The following is a 25,881-nucleotide window of genomic DNA, read 5'->3' as shown; positions in this document are numbered from 1 at the left end:
TTCTTTCTCATCTCATGTGATGCCTCGAAATCTTTCTTGAAAACAATTATTTGAAAAATTACAAAGTTTCGAAGGGAATATCTTGCATAAGTACGAGCTAGATTTACATGGCAAATCCTTGTTTGGACTTGAAATCTACGGACCGAATTATTAAGGTGTGGTTCATACTCCCCTGCGACAGAAAACTACGTAGGTCCATCAAAGGGCTTTTACGATTTAAGCTCATAATTTTTCATTGATAATTTGGGATCAGGTTAATGAATAACTACCGCTATATATATTATTTTTTCGCTTGCAATTGAGTGATGTAACGAGAGGTACGATGTGCTAAATATAGTGGAATCTTCTGCTGGATGTAATTCAAGTTTAAGAATAAATCAAGATAAAATCTCGTATCTCGATTTCTCTTTCTCGCTTTACGTTTTAATTTGATTCAATTGTACGCCAAATTCTAACACGAATGCGATCACAATCGCCGATCTCGTGAGATTCATAGATAGAGCTCCCGTGTAGCTGTTGTTAATCCGGTCACACTCGAAGCTCAATTCCAGAAGGCAATTTCTCCACGCGTAGCTTCAGTCAAAGGTCAACGACGCCGAAGGGAGGGGGAAGCAGCTCAAAGTCAAAGTCAAAGTCAAACTCAACTACCTAATCTTGCACGCCCTTCGTACCTCCTGGGCCGACCTCGTTTCCTCTGCAGCCGCTGGCCAGCGGCTGTCCCCGCGTGTTCCGACCATTTCCGGTACTCATCGGCACTTTTTGACTGGGACCCGGACGGTTTGGCCGGTTGGGGAAATCACGCCAGCATTTCGGTCCGAAAACGGAACCAAATTTAGAGAGCGGGAGGGAGGATCTATGGACTGTTTGGCTCGTTGGAAGAAACGCCATGTACTTGTTTTGGTGTTTTCTGGCTTCCCAAGATTTTCCCACGCATCAGATAGAAAATGTTTGCCTTTTTTTTTTAAGGCATGTCGACTCATGAAGATATCTTGTCCTGGCACTTTTTCAAGGTGAAAAAAAAAAGAGGGAAAAAATCTCCTTAAACTTGCCTAAATTCAAATCGCGTTGATAAGAATACTTAGGGCACTCTTCCGTTGTAGTAATGCTATAAGATTCAGTACTACCGTAATAGAAAAGAGGTATCGTTTTGTCTGCTTTTGAACGGAATTACCAATAATTAATTTGATTTGACATCCTGAGATAGTTTGTGAGTGAAGAATATGCATGAATACCTGACAAATCGTGAATGGTTAGTGGCCTTGCTTATTGACATATACATGTATATTTTGATATTTCTAATACGTCGTATTTATTAATGGTGGTATGGAATCTTAATAAGTAGTACACTTGTTTTATCGCACATAAACGTGGTCAAGCGCTCATTTTGAATGCAGCGAATTCTATGTTTGAATCATTATCTCTCACTCATAGTAACATCGAATATCGTATCATTGGCGTATTGATGGAATGTGTCCTTTGAAATTGTCATTTCAAGAAGTAATAACTATTATTATAATAAGTAGATTTCGGCGGAATATTATCATGGACTTTTATAAGTTTTGGTACCACCAGACATTTCATTAGTTTGTCACTTGGAAATGAAATTAAGGCTCCGTTTGTTTCTTGAAAAACATTTTTTTGGAAAACATTTTTCCCAATTTCCGGTATGGGGGACGAAAAATATTTTCAGGTCAACATTTTTATTTTCTTTTTCCTTCTTTTCTTTTTCTCCTTCTTCCTCCTACCTCCTTGCTTTGCCTGCCGCCGCTCCTTCCCCGCCCTGCTTCCTCTACTAATGACGAACCTCGGCGATGGCGGCCGCCCGGTGAGGCGAGCTCGAGGCTTGGCGACGTAACCCTCGGCGTCGTTGGCCTCAAGGGAGGCCAAGCTCGCGGGATCCGGTTCGACCGGACTTGGCCCCGAGCGAGCAAGGCGGGAGAGCCTTGGCCTCGCTTGAGGTTAGCGACGCAAGCCTCGGTATTGCCCTAGGCCGGTGAGGTGAGCGTCGTTGTCGTCGGCCTCGAGGGAGGTGTTGCCTCGCTAGATCCGGCTCGGCCTCGAGTGGGCGAGGCTTGCCTCGCGAGATCCGGTGAAGCTCGGTCTCGCTCGAGGTCGACAACGCTTGACCTGAGCTAGTCGGCCTCCAACGAGGTCTAGCCAAGGCCGAGCCCGGCCTTTGGCCGGTGGCCAGCTATTGTTGAGGCCACGGACCGCTTGAGTGAAATTGCAGAAGGAAAAATAAAAGAGAGGAAAAAATTAAATAACTAAAAATAAAAAAACATTTTTATTCAAAAAAATAAATAATTATTAAAAAATCGAATTAGTTAATATTTTTTTTTAGGAAAAATCAATTCCTTGACAAACGACGGAAATCATTTTCCAATTCTTTTTTAAGTATTAGCCAAACAGCGAAAAATATCGTTATTTTCTTGAAAAATGACTTTTCAAAAAAATATTTTTCGAAAACAACATATTTTTTGTGAAACAAACAGAGCCTAAATGATTATGCGTGAAAGTTTACATGTTTCGTTCTTGAAGGTAATGGGCCAAAAAGAAAGAAAGGAGCCTAGTTTGAAAGAGGTAGATTAGAGGAAATAAGCCCTTAAGCTCTTCTCTATTTTGACCGATGACTTATCTCTTTTGTTTAGGAAAAAATTATCCAAAAAACCATAAATTCATTATATAGATAATTCAATCCTAACTATTTTTTTTATGCCAATTTAATTATAGATATTTTAACGATTTGCTAACTTAGTTATTCCGGTTAATTATGATAGGAAATAGTTGACATGATGATCTAGTCGATGCCAACCATCCATGACCGGTGCGACGACCGACATTGAAATAGACTCTTTTCTTCTTCTTCTTCTTCTTTCTTTTCTCCTTCTCTTTCACCGGCCATCGCCCAGGTTGGGGGATGATGGCTAAAGAGGGAGATGAGGTCGGTGGAGAAAAAAAAAAACATAAAAAGGTCAAAAAGAAAAAAACCACAATATTAATAAGTTTGTAAAAATTGTCAATGTTAGCGCCGTCTATGTCTCATAAGATGGCCAACACCGTGTCACTAAATAGATCACCATGTTTGCGATTGTCGCCAAAATTAGCCAAAAGGACTAAATTAACAAATCGTTAAAGGATTGAAGACTAAAATTGGCACAATTGAAAAGTTTAAGATTAAACCGATAAATTGTCAAAATGTTTATGACTAAAATTGGCACAATGAAAACTTTTAGGACTGAATTGGCAACCATACAATATGTTTATGATTTTTTGAAAAATTTTCCTATTTGCTCCTTCATTTACATATACTATTTTCTATATTAGGTACCTAAGCGAGAGGGTCGAGGAACGAAGCCCCATATAAGATAAATTATAAAGGACCAAATAATCAACATACACAGATGGCTCATGACTTAATAATTTAACTTTTTTGATGAAGTTAGATGGATGTTTTAACGTGCCCGAAATCGGATCTTTCCACTGGAAGGAGGTATTGGACTTCTATTGTGTACTTTGTCACATGATTTTGAGCCAACACTTAATTGACACGTCCAATATATTATCAGTGTCTTAATATTGGAACATTCGAGTATAAACGATCCATCCTTGTATGCTATAGTAGATCTCAAGCTCGCCTTATGTTGCACCGTTTAATTTGGAAATTGTAAAAATATGGACATACATCACATATCTCAGGAGAATTTCATTTATCGTCCACCATTAAAATATTAAAAAATCCCTAACAAGAAATTATTGCATTTCCTTTGTCAATCACAACCACTTCCTACTTTATTCAATTATTAAATGAATATGAAGATCGAGTTGCTCAATTAATAAATGCAAATGGATATTAAAATAAACGGTTAATACTATGAAAAATCTCAAACTGGTATATACGTGATAAATTTATCCCAAACCATTTTTTGACCACAAATAACACTTGTAATAAATTTACCATAAACTATTTTTTCGACCACTAAAAATCCCAAAATGGTACATTTGTGATAAATTTTACCCTAAACTAATTATGTTGACCACCAAAAATCTCAAACTAGCATACATGCGATAAATTTACCCTCCGTTAATTTTCGTTAAATTAAATTAATACCACGAAAAATTCTAAATTGATATACTTGTGACAAATAGAGGGTAAAAATCCTAAAGTGTGCATCCGGCAATTGTCACGTATCATCCAAATCAGAAATTTGACGATAAAATTTAACGACAATTAACGGAGGGAAAATTTGTCGCAGGTGTAATATTTTGGGGTAAATTTATTAAAGGTGTACCAATTTAGAAATTTTGGTAGTTAAAAAAATAGTTTGTGATAAATGTCACAAGATTACCAGGTTGAAATTTTTTGTGGTATCAACCTAAAATAAAAAGGACATATACAAAAGCCGATAGAAATTGTTACGTTGCATAATACATTTAAAAAAAATTATGGTACTCAATTAATCGTTTAAAATGTTATACGGCACTCAAGTGGTAAAAAAAAAATATAATAACATTAGATCGGGAAAAAAAAATATCACGAAACTCTAGTGAGCGCCGTTGTACGAAAATTATGATATTTATTATCTACTTTTTTTCCCCGAATAAATTCTTACATAAACCAGGTGTACATGAGCCCAACTCTCATGCACCGTCGAAGAACGCGAGCACCAGATGTACGTGATTCAGCGCGCATGTCATTTTGGAGTCGAATGCGCTGCGATCATGCAATAACGGCTCTTACACATATAGAGCGGTTGCGCCAGCGTCTGGACAATCACCTGCGCGCTCACCTCGAGACATGAAGCGCGGGCTTTATTCACGAATTTTCGTAGTGCTAGAAATGCAGAACGAGGAACGGGGACAACACGTTTCTTTTTCAAATCAGATTAATTGACGAGCAATTGGCGCTGCGCCGAGTCAGAAGCACGATCATCAACGTGGACACTAACAGAAGTTGATTTCAAAAGCATCATCGATGGATGTCAAGAGTGCTTGGACGCACTTCATTGTTGTCGGACGAGAGTGGCATGCACATGCGCTTTCCTCCGTCTCATGAGGGAAAAACCCGAAGTGGGTGCGAAGAAAATTTAAAATATGAAATAAAAAGAGATCGGGATAAGCGCATTGAAAGTCCTGTAATTTATCACGAAAGTATAATTGAGTTATAAAACTTTTTTTCTTATAATCAAGTCCTAAAACTTGTCCAATTGATGTAATTAAGTCATCCTGTTAACTTAATTTAACTTGATTAATAAAAAATGCTAACGTGATTTAAAAAAAAAAAAAGACTAGTGCTTACATGACTAAAACGTGAAGGACAAGGCCAACAGGACGTCATTTTGGTCCACATTTAAAATTACTAAAATAAAAAAAAAAAAGAGGAAGGCAGAAAGAGGGCAAGGGCCCGATTGAGCTCCTTCACTTTTTTTTTTTTCTATTTTGTTTATTTGTAATCTAATTAAATAATTTTATATTTAAAAAAAATTAAATTTGGACCAAAATGACGTCGTTTTGACGTTATCTTTCATGTTTTAATCACGTTAGCGCCATGTAGGAGAGAGAAAAATAAAAGGCCACGTCAACGTTTTCCGTTAGTCAAATTAGATGGAGTTAACAGAAGAACTTAATTGCACCAATTTGACAAGTTTTAGGACTTAATTGCACTTTCTGAAAGTTTTATAACTCAATTGTACTTTCGTGACAAGTTTTACGACTTTCGACGTGCTTCTTATCCCAAAAATTAAAAAAGAAAGCTAACAAGTAAGAATTTATGGATTCATTTGAAAGAAAGCTAATGATGAAGCTCGAGATACTTGGTTCAATGACTCCGTTCTCCATGGCTATCTTCACCCTTTGGCGAGGTGAGATTTCTATAGGCAAAAGGTTAAAAGCTTTACATGTATCCTGGGCCTCGTTTGGTTCCATCGACAAGGAATCTATGATGGATATTAAATAAAACCGGCATGGTCGGATGGATTGCATGTTGGAAATTAGATGTCAAATTGGCAGGGGTGGGTTCGATGGTTTGGGGTTCTACCCACGCCACACTTTGCATCTTGTACATGAAATCTTGTAGAAAAAATTAAGACTTGGCCTGTGAAAATGTAATTAATCTATTGTTGCTAACGAGTGCGCTTAGGGAACTTGTTAAATATGCTAGACGAGGAGATATTCGATTTTCAAAGCATCGACTGTGCAAATCTCATGAACAGTCAGAACATACTAGAAATCGCGATGTTTCCTCATTTGATTAATTGGCAAGCGGTCTTGGGACGCTTTTCTTTAGCAAGATCCTTTAAATAATTATTTATCTGATTGATTATTTTGTATCTTTCGACCTTACGCTTCAATTTCCAAGGTTGAATCCAAGAAAATCTCGGCTAACTATGGCGGGCCAAGATTTTGAAATTCGGACCAAAGTTCCGGCTAACTAGTGGACACAATTCTTCCACTAAAATAGCATATATGAACGCTTTCTTCGTTGAAAAATTTTCCCCATAAGATGTAGGAAATTTTTGGAACTAGAAGGGGGCGGGGGCCACCAGCACTCCCCTTGCGTTCGTCAGTTCCCTTGGCCTCTCTCGATCTCATTCTTTTTGCTCGGGCGAATCTCTCCTTCTCTCGTATTACAAACTACTTCTTGGGCCGAAAAATATTCTCGGAAGTCATCAGAATTTCTGTTCCAATGTAGAAAGAGAATTGAACCGATCCTTGGGAGCTCAATTCACATATTGCGAACCTGTTGGGCCGAAATGCACAGCCCATGTTGGCCACCGGACCTTCACAGGCCCATTTCACCGAACTAGCACGCAGACCCAACACGCCACGTGTCGAAACTTGGTTGGGCCCTCGAGGTCCCTAGGGTTTAAGCTGAGTTTGAACTAACGGACGGTCTCGAACTATCTCTAAAACCCTGGGATCGAGCTCCTCTTCTGGCGTTCGACCATGGAAATGCAGTCGGTTTGTCTGGGGATCTCTGCCCTGAAGCAGCCCAGACTGTTCGATCACCGTATTCCATGTCGCCATTCTGTGAGTATATACGTGCACATCATTCATCTCTGGTTGGGTTATTCGAACTGTTCTTTGACGTCATTCTCTGGAATGCTTTCCACAAGATTTACGGGGGCAACATGAGGTCGAAGGACCGAAGAGCTTGTGTTGAGAAGACACCTACTCGTATGTTTACCTTTTGCTGGCATTTTTTTTATGTCTTGCATTTTTGTGGTAGTTTTTTTCTAGTTTAGTCGAGCTAAGGCCACTGCGTTGCGAGTTCATAGAACTAAGTTTCTTTCAAGTTTAGTATTTAACTCTAATTTCAAATGGTGAGTTGGTGACTATTGGAAGCTCTAATCAGAGTTATATGATCAGCCTTGATGCCGCGATTGGGGGCGGTTTTTAAGGATGGCTTGAGCAGGGGGGGAGCTATCCCGTGCGCGAATAGAGGGCGTGGTGCGGGTGTGCTGGTTTGTCGTGCCGGTGGGGTGGAACCTTTCAGAGGAAAGTCGGGTTCCGTGTCATTCTCTGGGTTGACTCATCAGCTAGTTGAAGAAGCGAAATTGGAATCTGCTCCTTTTGAGAAGGACAAGGGGTCGTTTTTATGGTTGTTGGCTCCCGCCGCTTTGATTTCATCGTTGATTCTTCCGCAGTTCTTTCTTGGAAATGCAGTCGAGGCTTTCTTGAAGGATGAGACTCTCGTAGGTATCGTTTAATGCAAATTCACCCTTGCTTATGCCTGCTTGGCTTGTAATTGGAGTCTGATAGAAAAAAGAATGAAGAAAGCTTGCTTGCCAAGCCTGAGGTGAAAATCAAGTGGATTCACAGTCGTGCAGAAAATAAGTCCTACAAAGAAGCCGGCCTCGATATACATTTTCTTTTTCACTAGTCTTCATTACCCTTTGGTTTATTGTGTCAGATTCTCATTTTTAGATTGGCCTATTAACGCTATTTGCTGTTCAAATTTCAACATACAATGATTACAAAAGTGAATATTATGCTTTGACAAGGCTTATTTGATGCCTGGAAAATTTGAAGAAGAGTCTTTTGATTAGTGTAGTTTCTCAAGTTGGAAATTCGTGGAATTGGGAAGAGAATAAATACATGGGAACTGCCTTCATCACCAAATAGGAATATTTTTGCGAATCACATATGGCTGTCCTAATATTGTTTTGCTTTTGCAGAAATCGCAACTTCTTTGTTCTTCGATGCTATGTTTTACATCGGTCTTATGATCTTTCTGCTTGTAACTGATCGCGTTCAAAGACCATATCTACAGTTTAGTCCAAAGAGATGGAGTCTCATTACAGGACTTAGAGGATACTTAAGTTCTGCTTTCTTCACAATGGGTTTCAAGGTGGTTATCCCGCTATTCACTGTGTACATCACTTGGCCTGTAGTTGGTCTGCCATCCCTTATTGCAGTAGCTCCTTTTCTCATTGGATGCCTTGCTCAACTTGTTTTCGAGAAGAGTCTTGACAAGAGTGGGTCATCATGTTGGCCCCTGGTCCCTGTACTTTTTGAGGTATTTAGGGCTTTCTCTCTCCCTCTCTCCCCCCTTCCCTCTCTCACCAAACTATGTGTACACATGCCCAGATGCATACACAACACATGTAGCACCCACAAAGACAGAGGTTGTATGCATTCTGACTTTGTGTTAATTTGTTAGGTGTATAGACTTTATCAGCTGACTAAAGCTGCTCATTACATTGAGCGGCTAATGTTTGCAATGAAAGATCTTCCTGCATCTCCAGAAGTGCTTGACAGAAGTGGTGCCCTGGTTGCCACAATTGTGAGTTTCCAAATCCTTGGTTTGTTGTGCCTTTGGTCCCTGATTACATTTCTCCTGAGGCTCTTTCCTTCTAGACCTGTATCAGAGAACTATTAGTTTTTCCTGGGATGCTGTATATATTTTGTTTCTTGAACCATTGGAAACATAAATAGCTTTTGATTTTGCATGTTTTGATCTCTTATGTACTTGATGGAACACATAAATAGGGTCAGCGCAAGTCTCAGGGTTCACACAATCTTTCCTTTATCTCGTTACTTCTTGGCTACCTTTTTTACGTGATCCTTGATCCATGAGTCACTCCAGCATAAAAAAGATCATCCCCTCTAGAAGGGCAAAAGCTATAGTCATCGTACACATGTGCATCACAGTTAGCTGTATATGTGCTCAAAAATCTGTGTTACAATGATATAGCAATCTATATTTCTTGACAAAATTTTACTGAATCTGGTAAGCCCATTGAACCCCATACCAGCGCGCCATTTTCACATTGCCTTTGTTTCTTTGCTCTCTGTAACTACCCTGTTTATGGACCATGGACCAAGTTAATCTAACACGACCGTATGCTTGACTCCGTGTGCCCAATTTTTTGCTGGTGCACACCAATCTTGAAGCTAGCATCGCTCAATTTGACAATGATATTTGAGTTGCTCCATCTTGCTGTCTTCCTGTAACCATGTTTTGATAACCAGACCGGGACTGGTCATTCAATGGAGTACTGGACCAAACGCTAGTCTGGTTCTGAATACTTTCTGCCTAATGCACCTATTAAAAAAATTGGTGTTTATTCTGGATCTTGGACGTTTGTGAGAAAATTTAATGACGGGGAGGGAATTGAACCCCTGCCCTCTTTATTTCTTCATTGCCGAAACCCACTGAGCTGAAGCTCCGTCTGTTGTTAATCTGGCAAACAACTAATCTAAAGTTTTCTTTCTCCTTTTTGAGGAAAAAGATAACACAATATGTTCAGACTTGAACTCCTAACCGTCAGTGAAATTTGCATCACCCCCACCATCTGACCTGGGTGAATGATAGTGCAACTAGTTGCGTATCGGTGAATATTCTGGTTTTCCTGGTACAGTTTTTGAAGCAGTGGCTTTACTATTGGCTTCGATGCCATCTTCTTAAACTTTCCCACTTAGAACTTTTGCCCTTTTCTTCCGTGAAGTGATTTTGAGGGTGCTGCTGATACCACATTTGACACTCTTCCAATTTGTGCGAGATCTTTATTGATGTGAGATTGCCATGACGTGACCCGCTCCTATCGCAGTGACTCCTAAAAGTTCTCAGCGATGGAATCTATGAGACATTTTTTAATGTTGCGTGGTTCTTCTGTTGGCTTCTAGGTTCATTTTTTTCACAATGCTTTCGACTCATTAATCTGTTTGGTTTTTGCTTCCGAAAGTCGATGGCGTTTCCAAGTTTTGATTTCTTTTTTTATCCCCACCCATGTTGCTTCTTGGTGGTGATGTTATAATTTCCGTTCGCATTGTATACATTGTTTTAAAAGTATCTAAAGGTTTATATGCTTCTCAACTTTGACATTGTTGGCCTACTATAATGTACTTAGATTTAGATAGGTCATACATTCTGGGTGGAATCTCCCAAATGATCTCATTATTCTTGATGTTAGATGGAGAAAATAACTTGCATATCGTTGGTTTATATGGCTCATTAGATTGCCTCAGGTTTTGCATTAAACTAGGTATTGGACATTTAACCTTTCGTAATTACCTAGTGGAAAATATATTGGATGCTTATGACTTCCTGAAGTTGAACTGGGGCGACCATAATCGTTATGTATGATTTCCTGCCAATAATATCAATTGCTTTCTTACGTAAAATATTGTTGTTTGTGATTCGACATCAAGAACGTTGCCAATCTTGTTGAACCAAAGTGAACCAAAGTGATAGCATGATTTTTTTCGGCCGACTAGCCAAAGTATTCTATCTTGTCTATGTTTGCTGCAAGCAATTGCAGCAAACATAATAGGATGAGAGCCATTGAATGTTGGTCATTATTATTAGGATGCATGAGTGAGTTGTGTTAGAGAATCCCACATCGAAGAATTGATATGATGTGAAACAATTAATATATTCTAGTTGGCTGACAACTTATTGACTTAAACTTTTGAGTGAAGGTGAGTCCAACTAAATATATTGACAGGTTCGGACTTGGATTTCCTCTTGGCAATCTTCACGGGTAAAAGTATCGAACTTACGCTGCGTGCTCCCATCAAATAGTATCAGAGCCGATGATTGCGATTTGAGATACCCGAATTAAATTTGAGATAAGATTGAACTCGCACATGATGGGAAGATTGTTAGGATACGACGTGGGCTTGTAGAGATGCGGTTGGGTGTTGAGATTCAACTTGAGATAAGTTGATGTAAAAAGATACCCGAATTAAGGGGAAACCTAACATTGAACTTGCATGTGAGGGGGAGATTGTTATAGGATACGCATGTGATTGAGTTGTGTTAGAAAAATGCAACATCGAAAAATTGATGTGGTGTGTAACAATTAATATATGCAGTTGGGTGTTGAGATTTAACTTGAGATAAGTTGATGCAAAAAGATACTTGAATTAAGGGGAAGCGGGGAGCGAGACCTAACATTGAGATCGCATGTGAGGGGGAGATTGTTATAGGATACATGTGTGATTAAGTTGTGTTAGAAAAATTCAACATCGAAAAATTGATGTGGTGTGGAGCAATTAATATATGCAATTGGGTGTTGAGATTCAACTTGAGATAAGTTGATGCAAAAAGATACCCGAATTAAGGGGAAGCGGGGAGCGAGACCTAGCATTGAGCTCGCATGTGAGGAGGAGATTGTTGTAGAATACACGTGTGATTGAGTTGTGTTAGAAAAATCCAATATCGAAAAATTGATGTGGTGTGGAGTAGTTAATATATGCAATTGGGTGTTGAGATTCAACTTGAGATAAGTTGATGCAAAAAGATACTTGAATTAAGGGGAAGCGGGGAGCGAGACCTAGCATTGAGCTTGCATGTGAGGGGGAGATTGTTATAGGATACACGTGTGATTGAGTTGTGTTAGAAAAATCCAACATCGAAAAATTGATGTGGTGTGGAGCAGGTAATATATTATAATTGGCTGATAATTCATTGGTTTAAACTTTTGCGTGAAAGTGGGTCCAATTGGATGTGTTGACGGGCTTTAACTCCCTCTTGGCAATCTCCCCGATGAAGGTATCAGGCTTTTTACGGCGTGCTCCGATTATTGCCGTTTTCGAGTAAGTGAGCGTTGTGGTGAAGCAACGCGGCACTGTAGAGATGAAGTTGGGATAAGTTGATGCAAAACGATACATGAATTGAGGGGGAGTGAGATCTAACTCTAAGTTCACTTGCGAGGGGGGGATTCTTAAGATCCATGTGTGAGTGAGTTGTGTTAGAGAAATCTCATATCGGAGAATTGATGTGGTGTTGAGCAGTTAATATATCATAATTGGCTGATAACTCATTAGCATAAACTTTTAAATGAAGTTTGGTCCAATTGGATATATTGATGGACTCGGACTTGGACTCTCTTGGTAATCTCTCGGGTGAAGGTATCAAACTAAGGTTGCATGCTCTCAATAATTATGAAGTGAAGGCATCTTTAGCTACTCATTGAAGATTGAACTAGTCTGATGTACTTTGGTGTGGTACTATCGAAATATTCCATTATTATTTTGACTAGCCTTACTTTCTATGGACCCCTACCTCTTCTGAGTTCGTTGCGTTTGCACCCACTGTGTGAGGCGTGTGCTGCATGGAGTTGACTGATGTTGGATTAAGGTAGTGCATGATAACACTTCTCGGTTCCAGAAGTCATTCAAGCAAGAAGTGAATTTTTCAGCTTCTGCTTTTTAGTAAAAGTAGTTTTTTCTATTTCTGCTTCATAAGTTGATTTCTGACAGAGAAATGCGTTTGATAACCGAAACAAATTTTTACTTCGGCCGCGGAGGCGGCGGGCGGGGCAACCAGGGCGGCGGGAGGCGGCGGCGACCAACGGCGACGATCGCGGCGGCGGCCGCGGTGGTCGGCGATGGGCGGCCGGTGGTGGTCGGTGTGATCAAAGAAGTAATTCTAAGGTGGAGAAGTAAAAAAAAATTGCTTCTCAAAGTTGGCCAAAAATCTTCTGAAGTTAAAAATCTTGCCGGTTAATAAATCCTACCGAGGTTAATTTTTTTACCAAACGGATTTCTACTTCGGCAAAGTTTTTACCAAACGAATTTCCCTGCCAGATTGACTTCTGGCAGAGAAATCGAAAATAGAAGTGTTATCATGCAGCCCCTAAGGTGCGAGGCTCAATCTACTTCTCGAGGAAATGCGTGAGATTCAGTTTTTTCACTTGGTTATGTATGTGATGCGTGCTCCAATTGCACACTTGGATTGGAGTTCTCTCAGTTGTGGAGAGCGATTTGCTCGCGACCGCGAAGATAGTAAAGTATTGTGAAATGTTGGCATTTCGCCCGTTGGCCATTGTTGTCGGTTTCCGCACGATGATGATGTTCACGGTGTTAGAAAATTAGAGTTTCACCGTCTGAGTTCATCCTATTGTCCATGTTCCCTGCTTTGTTGGCGCTCTATTCACCCGTCTAGCAACTGTCCTTGATGACAATGAACCCTTTGGCTTATCCCGTGTGCTTTGGGGAATGAAATGCATCTCATTGCCGATCTGTCGAAGGCCTCGAGAAAGTTAATCATACCTTTTAGGGTGATTTTCTTTCTCGAAATAGTAATGATTTGAAAATAACGACTTACAAAATGATCGCTTCTATCGCTTATAAAAATGAAATTGAGTAAGAATATATTTTATTTTCACTAATGATGAAAATTTTCGCTGATTGAATTGTTTGAACAAAATAAACAACCACTTTAGGGCCCCGTTCATTCCATGATTCGAAGGTACGATGACTAATTTGGGCCGTGACGTTTTTGTAGTGATTTTAGTCTTTACGCATCATCGCTGGAGTCAGCAATTTCTATGGAAAATGAGCACATGAGGGTTTTACTGAACGGTGGAGGAATTGAGCGATCTATACGCGCTCGCTCGTTCACTGGCATTTTGGCCGCTTCTTGATGGGAAAGATCTCCTTTACGACTCCTACTTCTAGATTTTTCGTTTTGAAACATGTTAGGGCCCGTTCGTTGCAGTTTTGTTGTTTCTATATGGGATCCTTCCTCCAAAATTTTCGGAAGGCGTGGGACTTTTTTGCTCGTTCAGGTCGGGTCTTACACTCCACGTGCGACGTCTGCGATTCCTCGACGGTAACCAAACTCAACTCAACTCCTGACCGTCCCATCTGTCCTCATTGCAGTCTCGCTCGCGCGTAAAAGTCCTCGAAAGACACCCCGCCGCCACTTGTCCGGCTAAAAATGGACGAGGCCCCACGCGTCGGGGGAAACGCAGAAGAGGCACGTGCGAGTCATGCGTCTGGCGGCCCCCTCCCTTCATTTCGACTGTTCAAAGGTCAAAACCGACCTCTCCAAGGAAAAGCGAAAGAGCAATGCAAACGCAGTCTTTGATATTATTATTCCTCCTCTTCTTCTACATGTAACGACAACACTGTACTAATATGCCTCGAATCTTCTCTCCCCCTCCCTCCCGGCGGTCCATGCCTCCCCATATATACATACCCCTCTATTGCCATCAACCTTCACCACACCAAACCAAGAAGCAAACTCTCTAGAAGCTCCCAAACAATGGCGACCACTAGACTGTTACGGACCCCGACCGGGCCTTTCTCTTCTTCTAGGTCGCCGTCCTTTGCTGCTGCGGCGATGAGGACCGTCAGGTGCTTAAACTTGGTGGAGCCGCTGGGTGGAGAAAGGAGCGGCTTTGAGAGAGAGGATAACCATCACAAGAGGGAACCGCAGGTGGTCGTGAAGGCCGCGGTGGTAGCTGCCGAGTCCGAGAGAGTGTTCACGGCCGAGCCTAGGATAAATGGCGGGGGCGTGGATTTGGTTCCGTTTTTGGGTAGTGCCGCAAGCACCGCACTGGTCATTCTGAGAGCAGCGGTGAAAAGGAGGACGAAGAAGTTAAACGTCCAGCGTCTCATTGAGAAGGTGATAAAACAAAACCCCACTTCTCATTTGAATCCTATAGTTCCATACAACGTAGGAGCTGATACAGTATCTTGCTTATGTACATTAGAAGTAACAAATGATGATGCTGAGGTCGTTTTGGGATCCTTTCTTCCCCACCTTAACGAATTTGGTTGTGGTTTCTTGCAGGCGATAGTCGACTGCCGGTTTTTCACATTATTCGCCGTCGCGGGATCTTTACTGGGCTCGGTGTTGTGTTTCGTGGAGGTAACAATGCACGCATGCCTCCTATTTCCCATCATGCAAAGACTTGACCAGTTCCTTTCCACACGATTCCTATTATTCTGAATCCATCTGAAAAAAAAAAGAAAAATAACTGGGGTTGCCAATCACGTTGCAGGGTTGCTTCGTCGTGATCGAGTTGTACGTGGAGTACTTCCATTCAATGTCGCAGATGTCCGATCAAGGGCACGTGGTGCAGCTGCTTGTCGAAGGCTTAGGTATCTCTCTCTTCTATCATTCGATGCGAATCGAGATAACACGCGCTGTTGATGGTTATTCAAATGCATGTTGGCGATATCTGGCCTATATAAAAGGAGAAACATATCTTAGGCCTTCATTCGTAATATTAGCTCGTCTGAAACTTCACAGAAGTGAGAGATCTTTTGAGAAAATGGGTTTCCCAGTTGTTACATCTGTACATGCATATGTTCTATAAATCAGACTTCCTGTCTAAGGATCTGGCATGAAACCACTTGGCGGATGTTCGCACTCGCTTCTGCTATGTTCTCCACCTCTAGTTCTTGATCTGTTTGGGGCTCGATGCAGATATATTCTTAGTCGGAACAGCGCTGCTGGTGTTTGGGGTTAGCTTGCACGTGATGTTTGTCGGATCGCAGGCCAAAAGTGATGGAGGGCCGTGGCTTTCCGGGTCCAACCTCTTCGGCCTCTACTATCTGGCGGTGAGCTTTTCCATCTTCTCTGTCATTCTTTCCATCTTCCCTTTGGTGATGACAGAAGGACACAGGTTGAACTTTTTTACTTGACGTTTCTTGATCAGAGGCTCCCGGCGTGGGCGGAGATGCGATCAGTTTCGCAGGCCAAGTCGAGGATCGGGCACGCGATGATGATGATACTGCAAGTTGGGGTGCTGGTGAAGTTCAAGAGCGTGCCCGTCCTGACCTGCTTGGATCTCGCTTGTTTCGCAGGATCCGTGCTTCTTTCCTCGGCTTGCGTATTCCTCCTCTCGAGACTTTCTTTGGGTAGTTCTTCCGCGGATAGTGTCACGGAGAAGAATCCATTGTAAAGGGACTCGAACAAATATCTTGATGGTTAAATGCCTAGACCATGCCTTTGAGGAAGCATACGCAACTTGTACTTCTTTCATTTCATGTGTAATTTTTTTTCATTTTTTTATGGTGGAATTTTATAAATATTCTTTTCCGTGTTAATTTCGATTTATTTTGACTATAGAATGTTCATAATCATTGGAAGAAAATTTTACGACGGTCGTTTCGAACCGTAGCGATCATATCTTTCTCTTTCTTTTCTTATATTTCCAATCCGATTTGAGCTATTCAAGAAATTGAAAAAAGTCACCGATCTCTCCGTCAGACATTTTTCTTATTGGTAGAATGACTCGTGAAAAAACAAGTCGCTAAGTCAAGATTAATCCATAAATTAATGATTTACATAAAAAGAGCAAATCAATCACTTTTGAGGAAAAAAAAATTATAGATATTTCATAATGAAATGTGCATGAGCAAATCCATAAATTAATTTTTCTGTGTTAATGATTTACATAAAAAGAGCAAATCCATAAATTATAGATATTTCATAATGAAATGTGCATGAGCCTATACATAGACTTTACCAGATGATTATCTAAGGTAACAAGGTAATCAATTATGACCAATCAAGGGTATGCACAATCTAAGGAAACCTCCTAATTGCTCAGACTAATGTTATTTACTAGTGAACTACCGAAGAGTATAGAACTTAAATTACTTTTCCATGAAAAAAGGTTTTATAGCAAAATATAATTTGTTAATTAAGAAATAGTTCAGATGAAAAAACGAAAAATTCCAGCTTTTCATGTCAAGAGGCTGGAGAGGGAACTAGCATTGTTTACGCAACGCATGTATTTTAGGAATTTCTTGATTTAACCTAGAAAATGAGCCAAAAGAAGACACGGAGCCATTGCGGTGGGCGGGGGTGAGTCATGTACCACCGATATAGACTCGCGATACGATATGCCGACACGTAATTTTTAGAAAAATAGAAAATTCTGACATGTTAGGACATGTTGGGACACATTGTATTATGAATATAAAAAAACTAGTAGTGAAAAGACACTTGGAAGTGTCAATATTTGTGTGTGACTCTCACTTTGACATTCATTTTTTTCATTTGCTCGCTTAAGTGCCAAATTAGAGAAAAAAGACGATCACCAAAATATCAACTCCGGCCAAAAACGATTCATCAAGTGCCAATTCCGATAGTATACAATACCTTTTTTTAATTAATTTTTTAATATTATGTAATAATTTTTTTAAAAAAAATTCAATTCACGTGGCACCCACATGGACTGTTCAGCTTTAAAATAGTTAAATTTTTTAATATTAAAATTAAACAGAAAAATAACCTAAAAAAAAAATATTAGGAAGCGAGAAGTTGGAATGGGCGAGAGATTGAGCCTCGTCGATCCCGGTGAGGCCTTGGCTGGGGTCACCGACCATTAGCTATCCCCCACCCCTCACCGGCTGTTGTTGGTAATGGTGGGGGGTGGCGGTGGCAAGGGCTCAAAGCCCTTGCCGCTGCAATTGCTTACCATTTTATTTTTTTTAGTTTTTTGTTATAATTTTTTAGTTTTTTAATATTGCGTCGATTTTTTATTGATTTTTAATTTATTTTTTAGCTGATTAGATGTTCCAATGAGCCACGTAAGTGCCACGTGTGATTTCCTACAAAGGTTACCGGAGTTGGCACTGAAATGACCGTTTTTCAAAAAAATTGACACTTAAGTAATCCAAAAAAAAATATTAGCACCAAAATGAATGTCGTACACAAATATTGACACTCCATTTGTCCTTTTATCATTAAGAATTCACGATTAGTTTTTCTTTTTTTTAGGGTTGGCTGGGTATATTAATTTTAGGACAATTGGATTTATGACCTAAGTACATATTTTTGATAGATTTATATTTGGATCCCTAATTTATTGAAAATGCTTAAAATTAATTTTGTGCTTGTAGAAATGGTGTGTCGGAATGCGAGACTCGCATGTCGTTGGAGTGTCTAGATCGCTAATCATGTATCAATCGCATGTCATAGAATGTCCGATACGACATAATACGAAGGCTCACGAAGAGTGTGCGTGCTACGTTGGGGATGAGCACTGGTCCGGTTTACCTCGGAATCGGATCAAGCAATCCGCTTTTCGGTTTAACCGGTTTTTTACCCAAAATATAAGTATTAACGCGAAAAACGAAGCGAGCAACCAACCTGGTTCGGTCGAGAATCGGAAACGAGCTGAGAGCCGTTCCAGTCGGTGTTGCTTGTCGCGGAAACGGGAGATTGCGGCTGGTTCCGAGCGAGATCGCGAGAGTGGGAGAGCTATTGGAGAGCCTTTCGTTCGAGGGAATCCAAAGTCTTCAGCGCTCAAATCCCAGTCGTCGTCGTCGTCCTCCATTGCGTGCTCAATTTCGCGCCTTTTCTCTTGCTTGTTCTTTAGCCTGGTAATCCTTCAATGGAGTTCGCAGAGATTCTTTTTTCTTTTACGGGGGACCGGGCGTTGTCGTGGGAAAGAACCGAATTCGCAGTTGATGCTTCATACTAGCCGGAACCGACCGATTCGGTTACCAGTTTCAAAGAACCGCAGGTCACAGAATCGAGTCCGGTTCTAGGCTGGGAACCGCATCCACTCGAGAACCAATCATCCCTACAGTGATTAGGGTTACGTTGAAATTTGAAATCTCGTTATTTCTGTACTTTGTGTTTTGAGTTGTGGGTGGCATGACCTGTTTGATAAAATGGATTGTGATACTTGTATCTTTAGTATCCAAACTGGTCGGAATTCAAGTTGTGCTCAAAAGGAGAAAAAAGTGATTTTGTGTTTTTCTCCAAATTCTGGTGGGTTGCTTCCCACTGGGAATAATTTGTTCATTTCTGCACGGCGATTGCTTAAGGAGTTGCTCTCCTCTTATGTTGATTTATCCTTTTGAAGTTTCAGTGACTGGCGGATCAGTAAAGCTTTTTGATGGAGTGCGTGGTCCAAGGAATTATAGAGACACAGGTAATTCTCAAAATGGCTTTATGCACCTCATCGTCGAGATCCTTGTAAAAAATTCTGTGCTTTCTTTCATTTCTCTTTAGTTCTTTTAAGTTCCTTGTCGCAGCAAATAAAAGGAGGCAGGAGTTTTATCTTTGCTGCAGACTTATGCTTCTGTTTTTTGAGATGATCTTGTCTTCAGATTGTATATGAGTTCTCAGTTTATAGATCATTCTACTAGTGTATCATCTCTTAACTTTGCCGACGAATTATCAGAAGCTTGATCATGTATCCAAGGTAAAATGAAATATTATCGTTCCTTTTTCTTAATCAGAACACCCTGCTATTTTGTTGTGAACTAGTTGGAGGTCATCAATTCGTCATCAAGTTTTCACTCTATATTGTTTTCTGGGATTGCATTAACTGTTACACTGCAGCTTTAAATTGGGAAACTGCCGTCTCTGAGTGCGCTAGACATTCTCTGATCATCTAGTTGATGGATGTCTTTGCTAACAAAGCAGTAAATGATCTCTTCAGAAAAAAATCTGGAAGCAACCGAAAGAGTTATGAGAAGTTTTACGTTTATTTTCCAATATATGGTTCTTTACCTTCAAATTCCTAACTCCACTATCTCCTGCTTTAACTTTTGTTTCTTTTCTACACTTTTAACAGTTTTTTCTTTCCTCATTTTATGAAGCATGTTGAGGCCCTTGAGATTCTTCTGCAAGGTCTTTGTGGTGTTCAAAAAGAACGCTTGAGGATCCATGAGCTATGCCTGAAAAGTGGTCCAAATCTAGGTGATTTTACACATCTACAACCGAGGCATGGTTATCTGTCAGTCCAACTTAAAATATTGGTTGCTACATTGCAGGTGCAGTACCCTCAGAACTTCGAATATTATGTGATCTTGAGCAACCAGAACCTAGTTGGTAAGGTGTGATTTTTTCCAAATATTGCTCCTTGTTTGTTTGGATGGTATAGAGAAGATGTAATCTCACTCATTAGATTATCCTATAGGACTGTTCGGCATGTTGGGGGATCAATGAGAGGTGCCGGTGCTGAACAAATTTCAGTTCTTGTGAGACCCATGGTAGAAAGCAAAGCAAGCAAGAATGTGCTTCGTTTCTTTTATGTTCTTGGCTATAAATTGGACCATGAGCTGCTGAGAGTGGGATTTGCCTTTCACTTCCAGAGGGGTGTTCAGATTACTGTTACTGTGTCTTCAGTAAATAAGATGTTAAAACTACACGCGACTGATGAGGCTTTGCCGGTGACACCTGGTATGCAGCTGGTTGAAGTAACCGCTCCTGCAACATCAGAGAATTATACTGAAGTTGTTGCAGCTGTGACTTCATTTTGCGAACATCTTGCTCCGTAAGTTTCTTAAAAACGTCCAATCATTTTGTTATCATAATATGTGCCTGAGGAGCCCTCTCTCCTGCAAGCTGTTAGGATTGGGCTCATCTCGTGTTTAATTGCCACATAAAATGTATGTTTTAGACTTGTGTGTCAGAAGACACTGTTTAGCAGATTGTCCTTGGAAGCATCAGAATAAATGTTTGGAATACTCATCTTGCTTGTCATTATTTCTTTTCAGGCTCTTGCATCTGTCAAAGCCAGGCATCTCAACAGGGGTTGTTCCAACAGCAGCTGCTGCTGCTGCATCTCTCATGTCTGATGGTGGTGGTACTACTTTATAACAGGATCATGAAGATGTAGTAGGTCATCTAGTACTACATGTTGCACCCATTGCTTCTTTGTTGTCGAAATATAGGTCCTTCCCATGGTATAGTGGTAGTTATTCTGTTTCTCACCTAACTGTGCAGTGATGAACCAACCAAGAAGTGATATGGCACTCTACTCTTTTGGTTCTGGTATCGTATCCAACATTCTCAGAGTAAGCTTCTCATTAGGTCATTCTAGCTTGGCTAGATTCTCAATGGTTTAAGCTGGCTGTGGCAGTCAACATTCCCCAGTTCTCCTGTAATTTGTTGATTGCAAGTTTTTAGTGATTGTTACAGACCCCTTGAGACAATCAATGGTTAACTTTATTTATTGGGGCCTATTGTATATGGATGATGTTGTTTGCCTAGTTGAATTGGTGGTTCCTAGCTATTCATTAGTTTAGCTTAAGCTGAGGGTATCAGCAAATTAAAACTGCCAGACGGAGTTAAAAAAAAATAGCGATAATATGTCTAAACTCCAAATCGTTGCTGCTGCTTTCTCATTTTCATCTGTTAGAAATTAATACAGGGTGATTCTAAGCAAGAGAATTGGAGGAGTTGCCAAAAAATGTACAAAAATATGTGTAGCACAATCTTTTAAATTGAACTGTGCATCATCCTGGGATGGTCTGAGACCTGTTAGGGACCTTCAGTTCCAACTTGATGTGGTAAGTAGTTGGATTGACGTCAGATGAATGCTTTTCTGCTTCAGCAAAAACAGCCAGTCCACGGGCAAAGGCAAAATCGCCTGTTCCACCGACAACAGTAAGCTCTTGTCTGTCCTCATGAGTGATGTGCCTCGCCTCTACACCAAGACTACCATAGTATGTTGCCGTGTTAAAAGTCAGATAGATAACATTAAATGCCGAATGTGCAAAGTGTTCGATGGGGATGATGAAGCCTTGAGCTCGGCCAATGACTCTGGAAGTGTTCTCGGGGCCCTCTGTGAGCGTTCGGTGGAATGTGAATGCTCCCCCTTCTGATCCTGTCACCTGCTGATTATATGAGCTCGGAGTGCTCGGTTGCTGGATGTACAGAGAGAGGGCGAGCCATGGCAGCGACTGGTTCTTCGATTGGCGTCGGTGAGCCACAGGCGAGAACAAGGCTAGGAGGATCACTGCGAGTGTGGCTAAAATCACAGAGCCACAGAAGATGAATCGGGGGAGCATGATGCAGGAAATGGCTCCTGTTGAATGTAGTCGTTTTAAGTTTCAGTGTTAATATGGATCGGTTTGGTTGCAGTTTTGTACCTTCGTTTAGATGGTTGGGTTAACCTGCTCCGCTTTCTTTGATTTGCACCTAACCCTCTTAAGAAATCTGCATTCTTTCCAGAAGGGAATTATGATGTGCGCATCAGATCGATGACATTGCAGTTAAGACCATATTTCCTTGAAGGCCCAGGTTTGTCATTTTTCTCTTCATACCAAAAACTTCCGAAAATAATTATTAATGGATGAAAGTAGTATCGCCTTTCAGTCATGAATATGTCAGATTCACTCTGGCGAAATCGAAAATTGAGAAGGATGCTGCTGGAATATTTACTCTCACAGGAGGTGTTAAAAGGGTCTGAAATAAATTTGAACAGTCGCATCTTTTTCTGATAGGATTAACATGATAGGACAAATTTGAGAAATCTTTAGAAGATTGGGATCTATGCCGTCACTTAGTTTTTACCTTTCGGTAGGCATAATTTTTTAGGATAATTCAGCCGTGAATGAATTGAAGGCAAGGAAATTAAATGGATATTTCCTACGAGCCCGATTTTGTCGAGGATAAGCAGCTATCCACGAAGAAGTCTCTTCGAAATCGCATTCAATTTTAACAAAGTCTATCAATCTTAACTACTAAGTTAATGGGTTTATCTATCGAAGATCTGCCACGACTATGATTTTATAAGAATAAAACCCATCTACAGAACAACCAGAATAATTCAACTCATCCCAATTCATTCATCTCCTTCACCACCAAAAGATAATGTACTAGCAAAGTCCATAAGACCATTTGGTACTTCATCAATCGGTGAACATGAATTTTCTATATGTGAAGCATTTGAAAATGGACAGAGATATCATGTTTACCGGTTGCGACTTGTACGAATCTTTAATTTAATCAGGAGAACTACGTAGGAAAGTCTTATTTTTGTTCTTCTTTTGTCATTCCATCAAAATTGAAACCATTCACAGGGATGAATAATAGTCCACCAAAAGATGCACACGAAAATTTACGTGGTTCGGCCAGCTTGACCTACGTCCACGGATGAAAAGGAGCACATTATCATTATGAATCGAGAATTACAACATGGCAGCGGTCAAGATTCAATTGCTCTCTTGGCAACACAAATTCTCACAAAACTCATCCATCCCCACTTGAGCAGCAACAAGAGGATCTGGTCCCCCTATCCTCCGGCCAATTCTGCGGTTGGCACGATAGTCAGATTATCTGCACTAGTTTCCAAATTTTTGATGCTAAGACCCAACTCTATTCACAAGACGCATGCTATACAACTGTTCTTGTGCCACAGAGACTCCTTCCAAATATGACTACGCACGTGACATTTGAAGAATGATCCAAAACAAGTATCATAGCACATAAAATAGTACAGAGGACATGCGTCATATTCTAAAACTCACCCCTCTTATCAACATGGATTCACAGAAAGTTTATGGACAGTTCACTAACGTTGGCTTGACAATACCTTCTCGCAATTAAGCCTGGCTCCGCCACCATACATATATAACGCAAGTAAGAGCAAAATCCCTGGCCTTTCACATTATCAACAACCCTTGAAAACTGTAAGAGATGATGAACTAACGAGGGAGCTGAGAACACAGATCGATGGACCTGGCGCCAAAAATATTTGAATCAGCACAACAACCTGGAGCTGAGGGATACGCAAATAGAAGATCCCGTCTTCTTCAAATAAACAGATTCAGAAATCTGCAAGATAACCCTCTTCTCCCACTTGTCCTCCAAAGAGAGATATAGTCAAGAGAGAGTCATAACTACGTTCAAACTTCAAATTAAAGAGAGGGATTCTGAAAGGAGTCAAATCCAAACATCAAACTTCTATTGATTATCATAATCACACGTCCTGAAGATGTTTCAAATCTGAATGTTCAAGCAAAGACAATAAACATATGACCAAAAATACATGTTCAGAGTCAGTCGATGTATCGTGCTTAACCAACCTGTCAAGAAAAACCATAGGCAAACATAAACCCAACAATGAATTCAGGTCCCTAGGAGACGAAGGAGATACACCAAAACCTCTTCATCAGTACGAAGATTCATAGGTGTGAGTGACATCTCGGTGTGACTGACATCTTGGTGTGTTCTCAATTTCATCACCTCTCTTGATTCCTGACAGCGCAAATGATATGGCCTTGCAAGATAAGCATCAATGAGAAGGAAATTGAGTAATACCAACACACCCTTAGAAATTCCCTTGTGATCAAAATTAGAGATAACTTTCATATGGCAGCTGAAAAGGACACGAGAAAGAGGAACTTCAAGTCCTAAGATATGCAGCTGAAAGTCCACGGCAGGAGTCTTACTTGAGATATCTAATGGTTATGAGTATCGATCTTCAGAACAAAAAACCATTGTAATCAGAGCACTGTAGAGCAAAGCATTTTGCAATAGGAATACTGGTGCATGGTCTAGAACTAATGCCCATGATGAACAGCTTGCTCAACCCCAACACAACTGCAAGCAGAGAAGACTCAACCCACTCCCCTCAACTGAGCAAACCTAGCATTTCCAGTTATTGGTAAAATGCAGACATTTTCAACACACGATAGAAGAGGACCCGCTCTGGTTTCAAACCCATCCAAGTTCCAGCAAAAAGTTTTTTTATTGGGATTCAAGCGTGTACCTAGTATGCTCGTACCACAGAGGACCTTGAATACGGGAACGAGCAATTCGTCTGTCTTCCTTTAGTCTGATGTGTTAAAAGCCCCATCAACACATGACAAAGGCAAATTGACAAAGGTAAGACAAGGACAACATTGGATATGTGAACAAGCAATTCATCATGTGTTCCATGTGTCCCATGGGCTATAAAGCCTCCGCATTGGACTTGAAAATCATCTCCAAAAAAGTTAAATTCTTAGGCACATCAGGGAATCTTCCAAAACAAGCCCTCTGGAAAACCAAATGCGGGAATAAATATGACAGACATTATAATGAACCCCAAATCAAAAGCCAGGAAGGGACAAATAAAGACTTTCTGATGTCTCTTCTCAAATTCATCAGACCTTAAATCACCCTGCAAACAGCATCCAAACTAAGAAACTGACAATAGATGATCCCATGTGCCATGCCAGCATCTCGTGTTAAGTCTTAGTTCCTCAAAGACCTAAGAGACAGAGCAAAGAAAGGAGCTGCCATAGAATTCCCTTTTAAATGATATTCAAGCTTCATCCAACCAATTCCGCAAAGCATTTTTTCACTTCCATAACTCAACAGGAATCTCTTCAAACGTTGCTTCCAATGGATCAATAATCCATGATATGGGGTCCATTATCCATCTTGTTAGATGTTGGAGGAAAAGTGAAGAAAAGAAAAAGGACAGACACGGTGTTCGATTTGTGCGTGCCTAAAGCAAGTGCAACCCCACCATTTCAAAGGCTGTAAATGGCAATCAACTTGAGAGTCCTAATCAAATATCATCAACAAGACAAAGAGACTGCCAAACATCTAGCAACCCAATCAATCAAGTCTGACTCTAATCCAATTAAAGCAAAATGTCAGAATATGACACTGCAGGTCCAACAACCAATATGAACGGGATCCCACCACTTGATGCCAACGTAGGTTCTACACCTGAAGAATCTGTACCAGAAAAGAACGCAAAAAGTGCATACCAACAAGCCAAAATGAACAATATTGAACACCAATGAGATATAAGACACGGTCCTCTTCTCTTCGAATTCATCCAACAAGGTAGCCACCCAGCCTTCAGAGTGAACAGGCGTCCAGATAAGAGTTTCAAGTGTGATACTGATAGAGCACATTACTGGGTCCACATTCTGAGAAACAAGAGAACACCA

General features: G+C 40.5%; 5 protein-coding genes across 10 annotated transcripts in view; 3 read left to right on the top strand and 2 right to left on the bottom strand.

Moving 5' to 3' along the window:
- Positions 1–6,889: 6,889 nt before the first annotated feature.
- Positions 6,890–9,028, top strand: LOC115751651. Its single transcript, XM_030689602.2, has 5 exons — positions 6,890–7,026; positions 7,113–7,173; positions 7,366–7,695; positions 8,175–8,515; positions 8,660–9,028. Exons 1-5 carry the CDS (start codon positions 6,943–6,945, stop codon positions 8,876–8,878), a joined length of 1,035 nt encoding a protein of 344 aa, XP_030545462.2. The 5' UTR covers positions 6,890–6,942; the 3' UTR covers positions 8,879–9,028.
- Positions 9,029–14,378: 5,350 nt separating this feature from the next.
- LOC115751641 lies at positions 14,379–16,360 on the top strand. Its single transcript, XM_030689585.2, has 5 exons — positions 14,379–14,857; positions 15,026–15,103; positions 15,237–15,336; positions 15,665–15,798; positions 15,897–16,360. Exons 1-5 carry the CDS (start codon positions 14,495–14,497, stop codon positions 16,140–16,142), a joined length of 921 nt encoding a protein of 306 aa, XP_030545445.2. The 5' UTR covers positions 14,379–14,494; the 3' UTR covers positions 16,143–16,360.
- A 1,972-nt stretch (positions 16,361–18,332) lies between these two features.
- On the top strand, positions 18,333–21,179 carry LOC115751592 (mediator of RNA polymerase II transcription subunit 18). Of its 4 annotated transcripts, none has more exons than XM_030689523.2 (6): positions 18,333–18,573; positions 19,068–19,130; positions 19,804–19,903; positions 19,978–20,035; positions 20,124–20,480; positions 20,704–21,179. In XM_030689523.2, the coding sequence occupies exons 2-6, from the start codon at positions 19,095–19,097 to the stop codon at positions 20,804–20,806; spliced, it is 654 nt and encodes a 217-aa protein (XP_030545383.2). In that variant the 5' UTR covers positions 18,333–18,573; positions 19,068–19,094; the 3' UTR covers positions 20,807–21,179. The 4 variants fall into 4 exon arrangements, with proteins under 4 accessions (XP_030545383.2, XP_030545382.2, XP_030545384.2 ...); XM_030689522.2 differs by having other exon boundaries at positions 19,062–19,130; XM_030689524.2 differs by lacking the exon at positions 18,333–18,573 and adding an exon at positions 18,643–18,967.
- Positions 21,180–21,306: 127 nt separating this feature from the next.
- LOC115751593 (dirigent protein 5) lies at positions 21,307–22,211 on the bottom strand. Its single transcript, XM_030689525.2, has one exon. The coding sequence runs from the start codon at positions 21,997–21,999 to the stop codon at positions 21,445–21,447; it is 555 nt and encodes a 184-aa protein (XP_030545385.1). The 5' UTR covers positions 22,000–22,211; the 3' UTR covers positions 21,307–21,444.
- A 1,304-nt stretch (positions 22,212–23,515) lies between these two features.
- LOC115751595 overlaps positions 23,516–25,881 on the bottom strand; it is a 45,617-nt gene continuing 43,251 nt past the window's right edge. The window contains exon 3 of one of the 3 annotated variants that reach the window (XR_007197689.1): positions 23,516–24,097. The gene's annotated coding sequence lies outside the window, so the exon portion shown is untranslated. Of the gene's footprint in view, positions 24,098–25,645; positions 25,861–25,881 lie in introns of those variants that run through there. The other 2 variants (XR_007197693.1, XR_007197672.1) reach the window with 2 other exon arrangements.

This window comes from Rhodamnia argentea, chromosome 2, assembly GCF_020921035.1.
Source record: "Rhodamnia argentea isolate NSW1041297 chromosome 2, ASM2092103v1, whole genome shotgun sequence".
Classification (NCBI taxonomy): domain Eukaryota; kingdom Viridiplantae; phylum Streptophyta; class Magnoliopsida; order Myrtales; family Myrtaceae; genus Rhodamnia; species Rhodamnia argentea.
Note: the sequence above shows the minus strand (reverse complement) of the source record. Positions and strands in the feature narration are given on the sequence as shown.

Bases quoted from the DNA above. Each gene is read 5' to 3' on its own strand.
- LOC115751641 (XM_030689585.2), top strand. From the start codon at position 14,495: ATGGCGACCACTAGACTGTTACGGACCCCGACCGGGCCTTTCTCTTCT. The intron at 14,858-15,025 runs GTGATAAAACAA...GGTTTCTTGCAG, and splicing joins TCCAGCGTCTCATTGAGAAG to GCGATAGTCGACTGCCGGTT. The intron at 15,104-15,236 runs GTAACAATGCAC...ATCACGTTGCAG, and splicing joins CGGTGTTGTGTTTCGTGGAG to GGTTGCTTCGTCGTGATCGA.
- LOC115751593 (XM_030689525.2), bottom strand. From the start codon at position 21,999: ATGCTCCCCCGATTCATCTTCTGTGGCTCTGTGATTTTAGCCACACTC.
- LOC115751592 (XM_030689523.2), top strand. From the start codon at position 19,095: ATGGAGTGCGTGGTCCAAGGAATTATAGAGACACAG. The intron at 19,904-19,977 runs GTGATTTTACAC...GCTACATTGCAG, and splicing joins GAAAAGTGGTCCAAATCTAG to GTGCAGTACCCTCAGAACTT. The intron at 20,481-20,703 runs GTAAGTTTCTTA...ATTTCTTTTCAG, and splicing joins TTTTGCGAACATCTTGCTCC to GCTCTTGCATCTGTCAAAGC.
- LOC115751651 (XM_030689602.2), top strand. From the start codon at position 6,943: ATGGAAATGCAGTCGGTTTGTCTGGGGATCTCTGCCCTGAAGCAGCCC. The intron at 7,027-7,112 runs GTGAGTATATAC...GCTTTCCACAAG, and splicing joins GTATTCCATGTCGCCATTCT to ATTTACGGGGGCAACATGAG. The intron at 7,696-8,174 runs GTATCGTTTAAT...TTGCTTTTGCAG, and splicing joins GAAGGATGAGACTCTCGTAG to AAATCGCAACTTCTTTGTTC.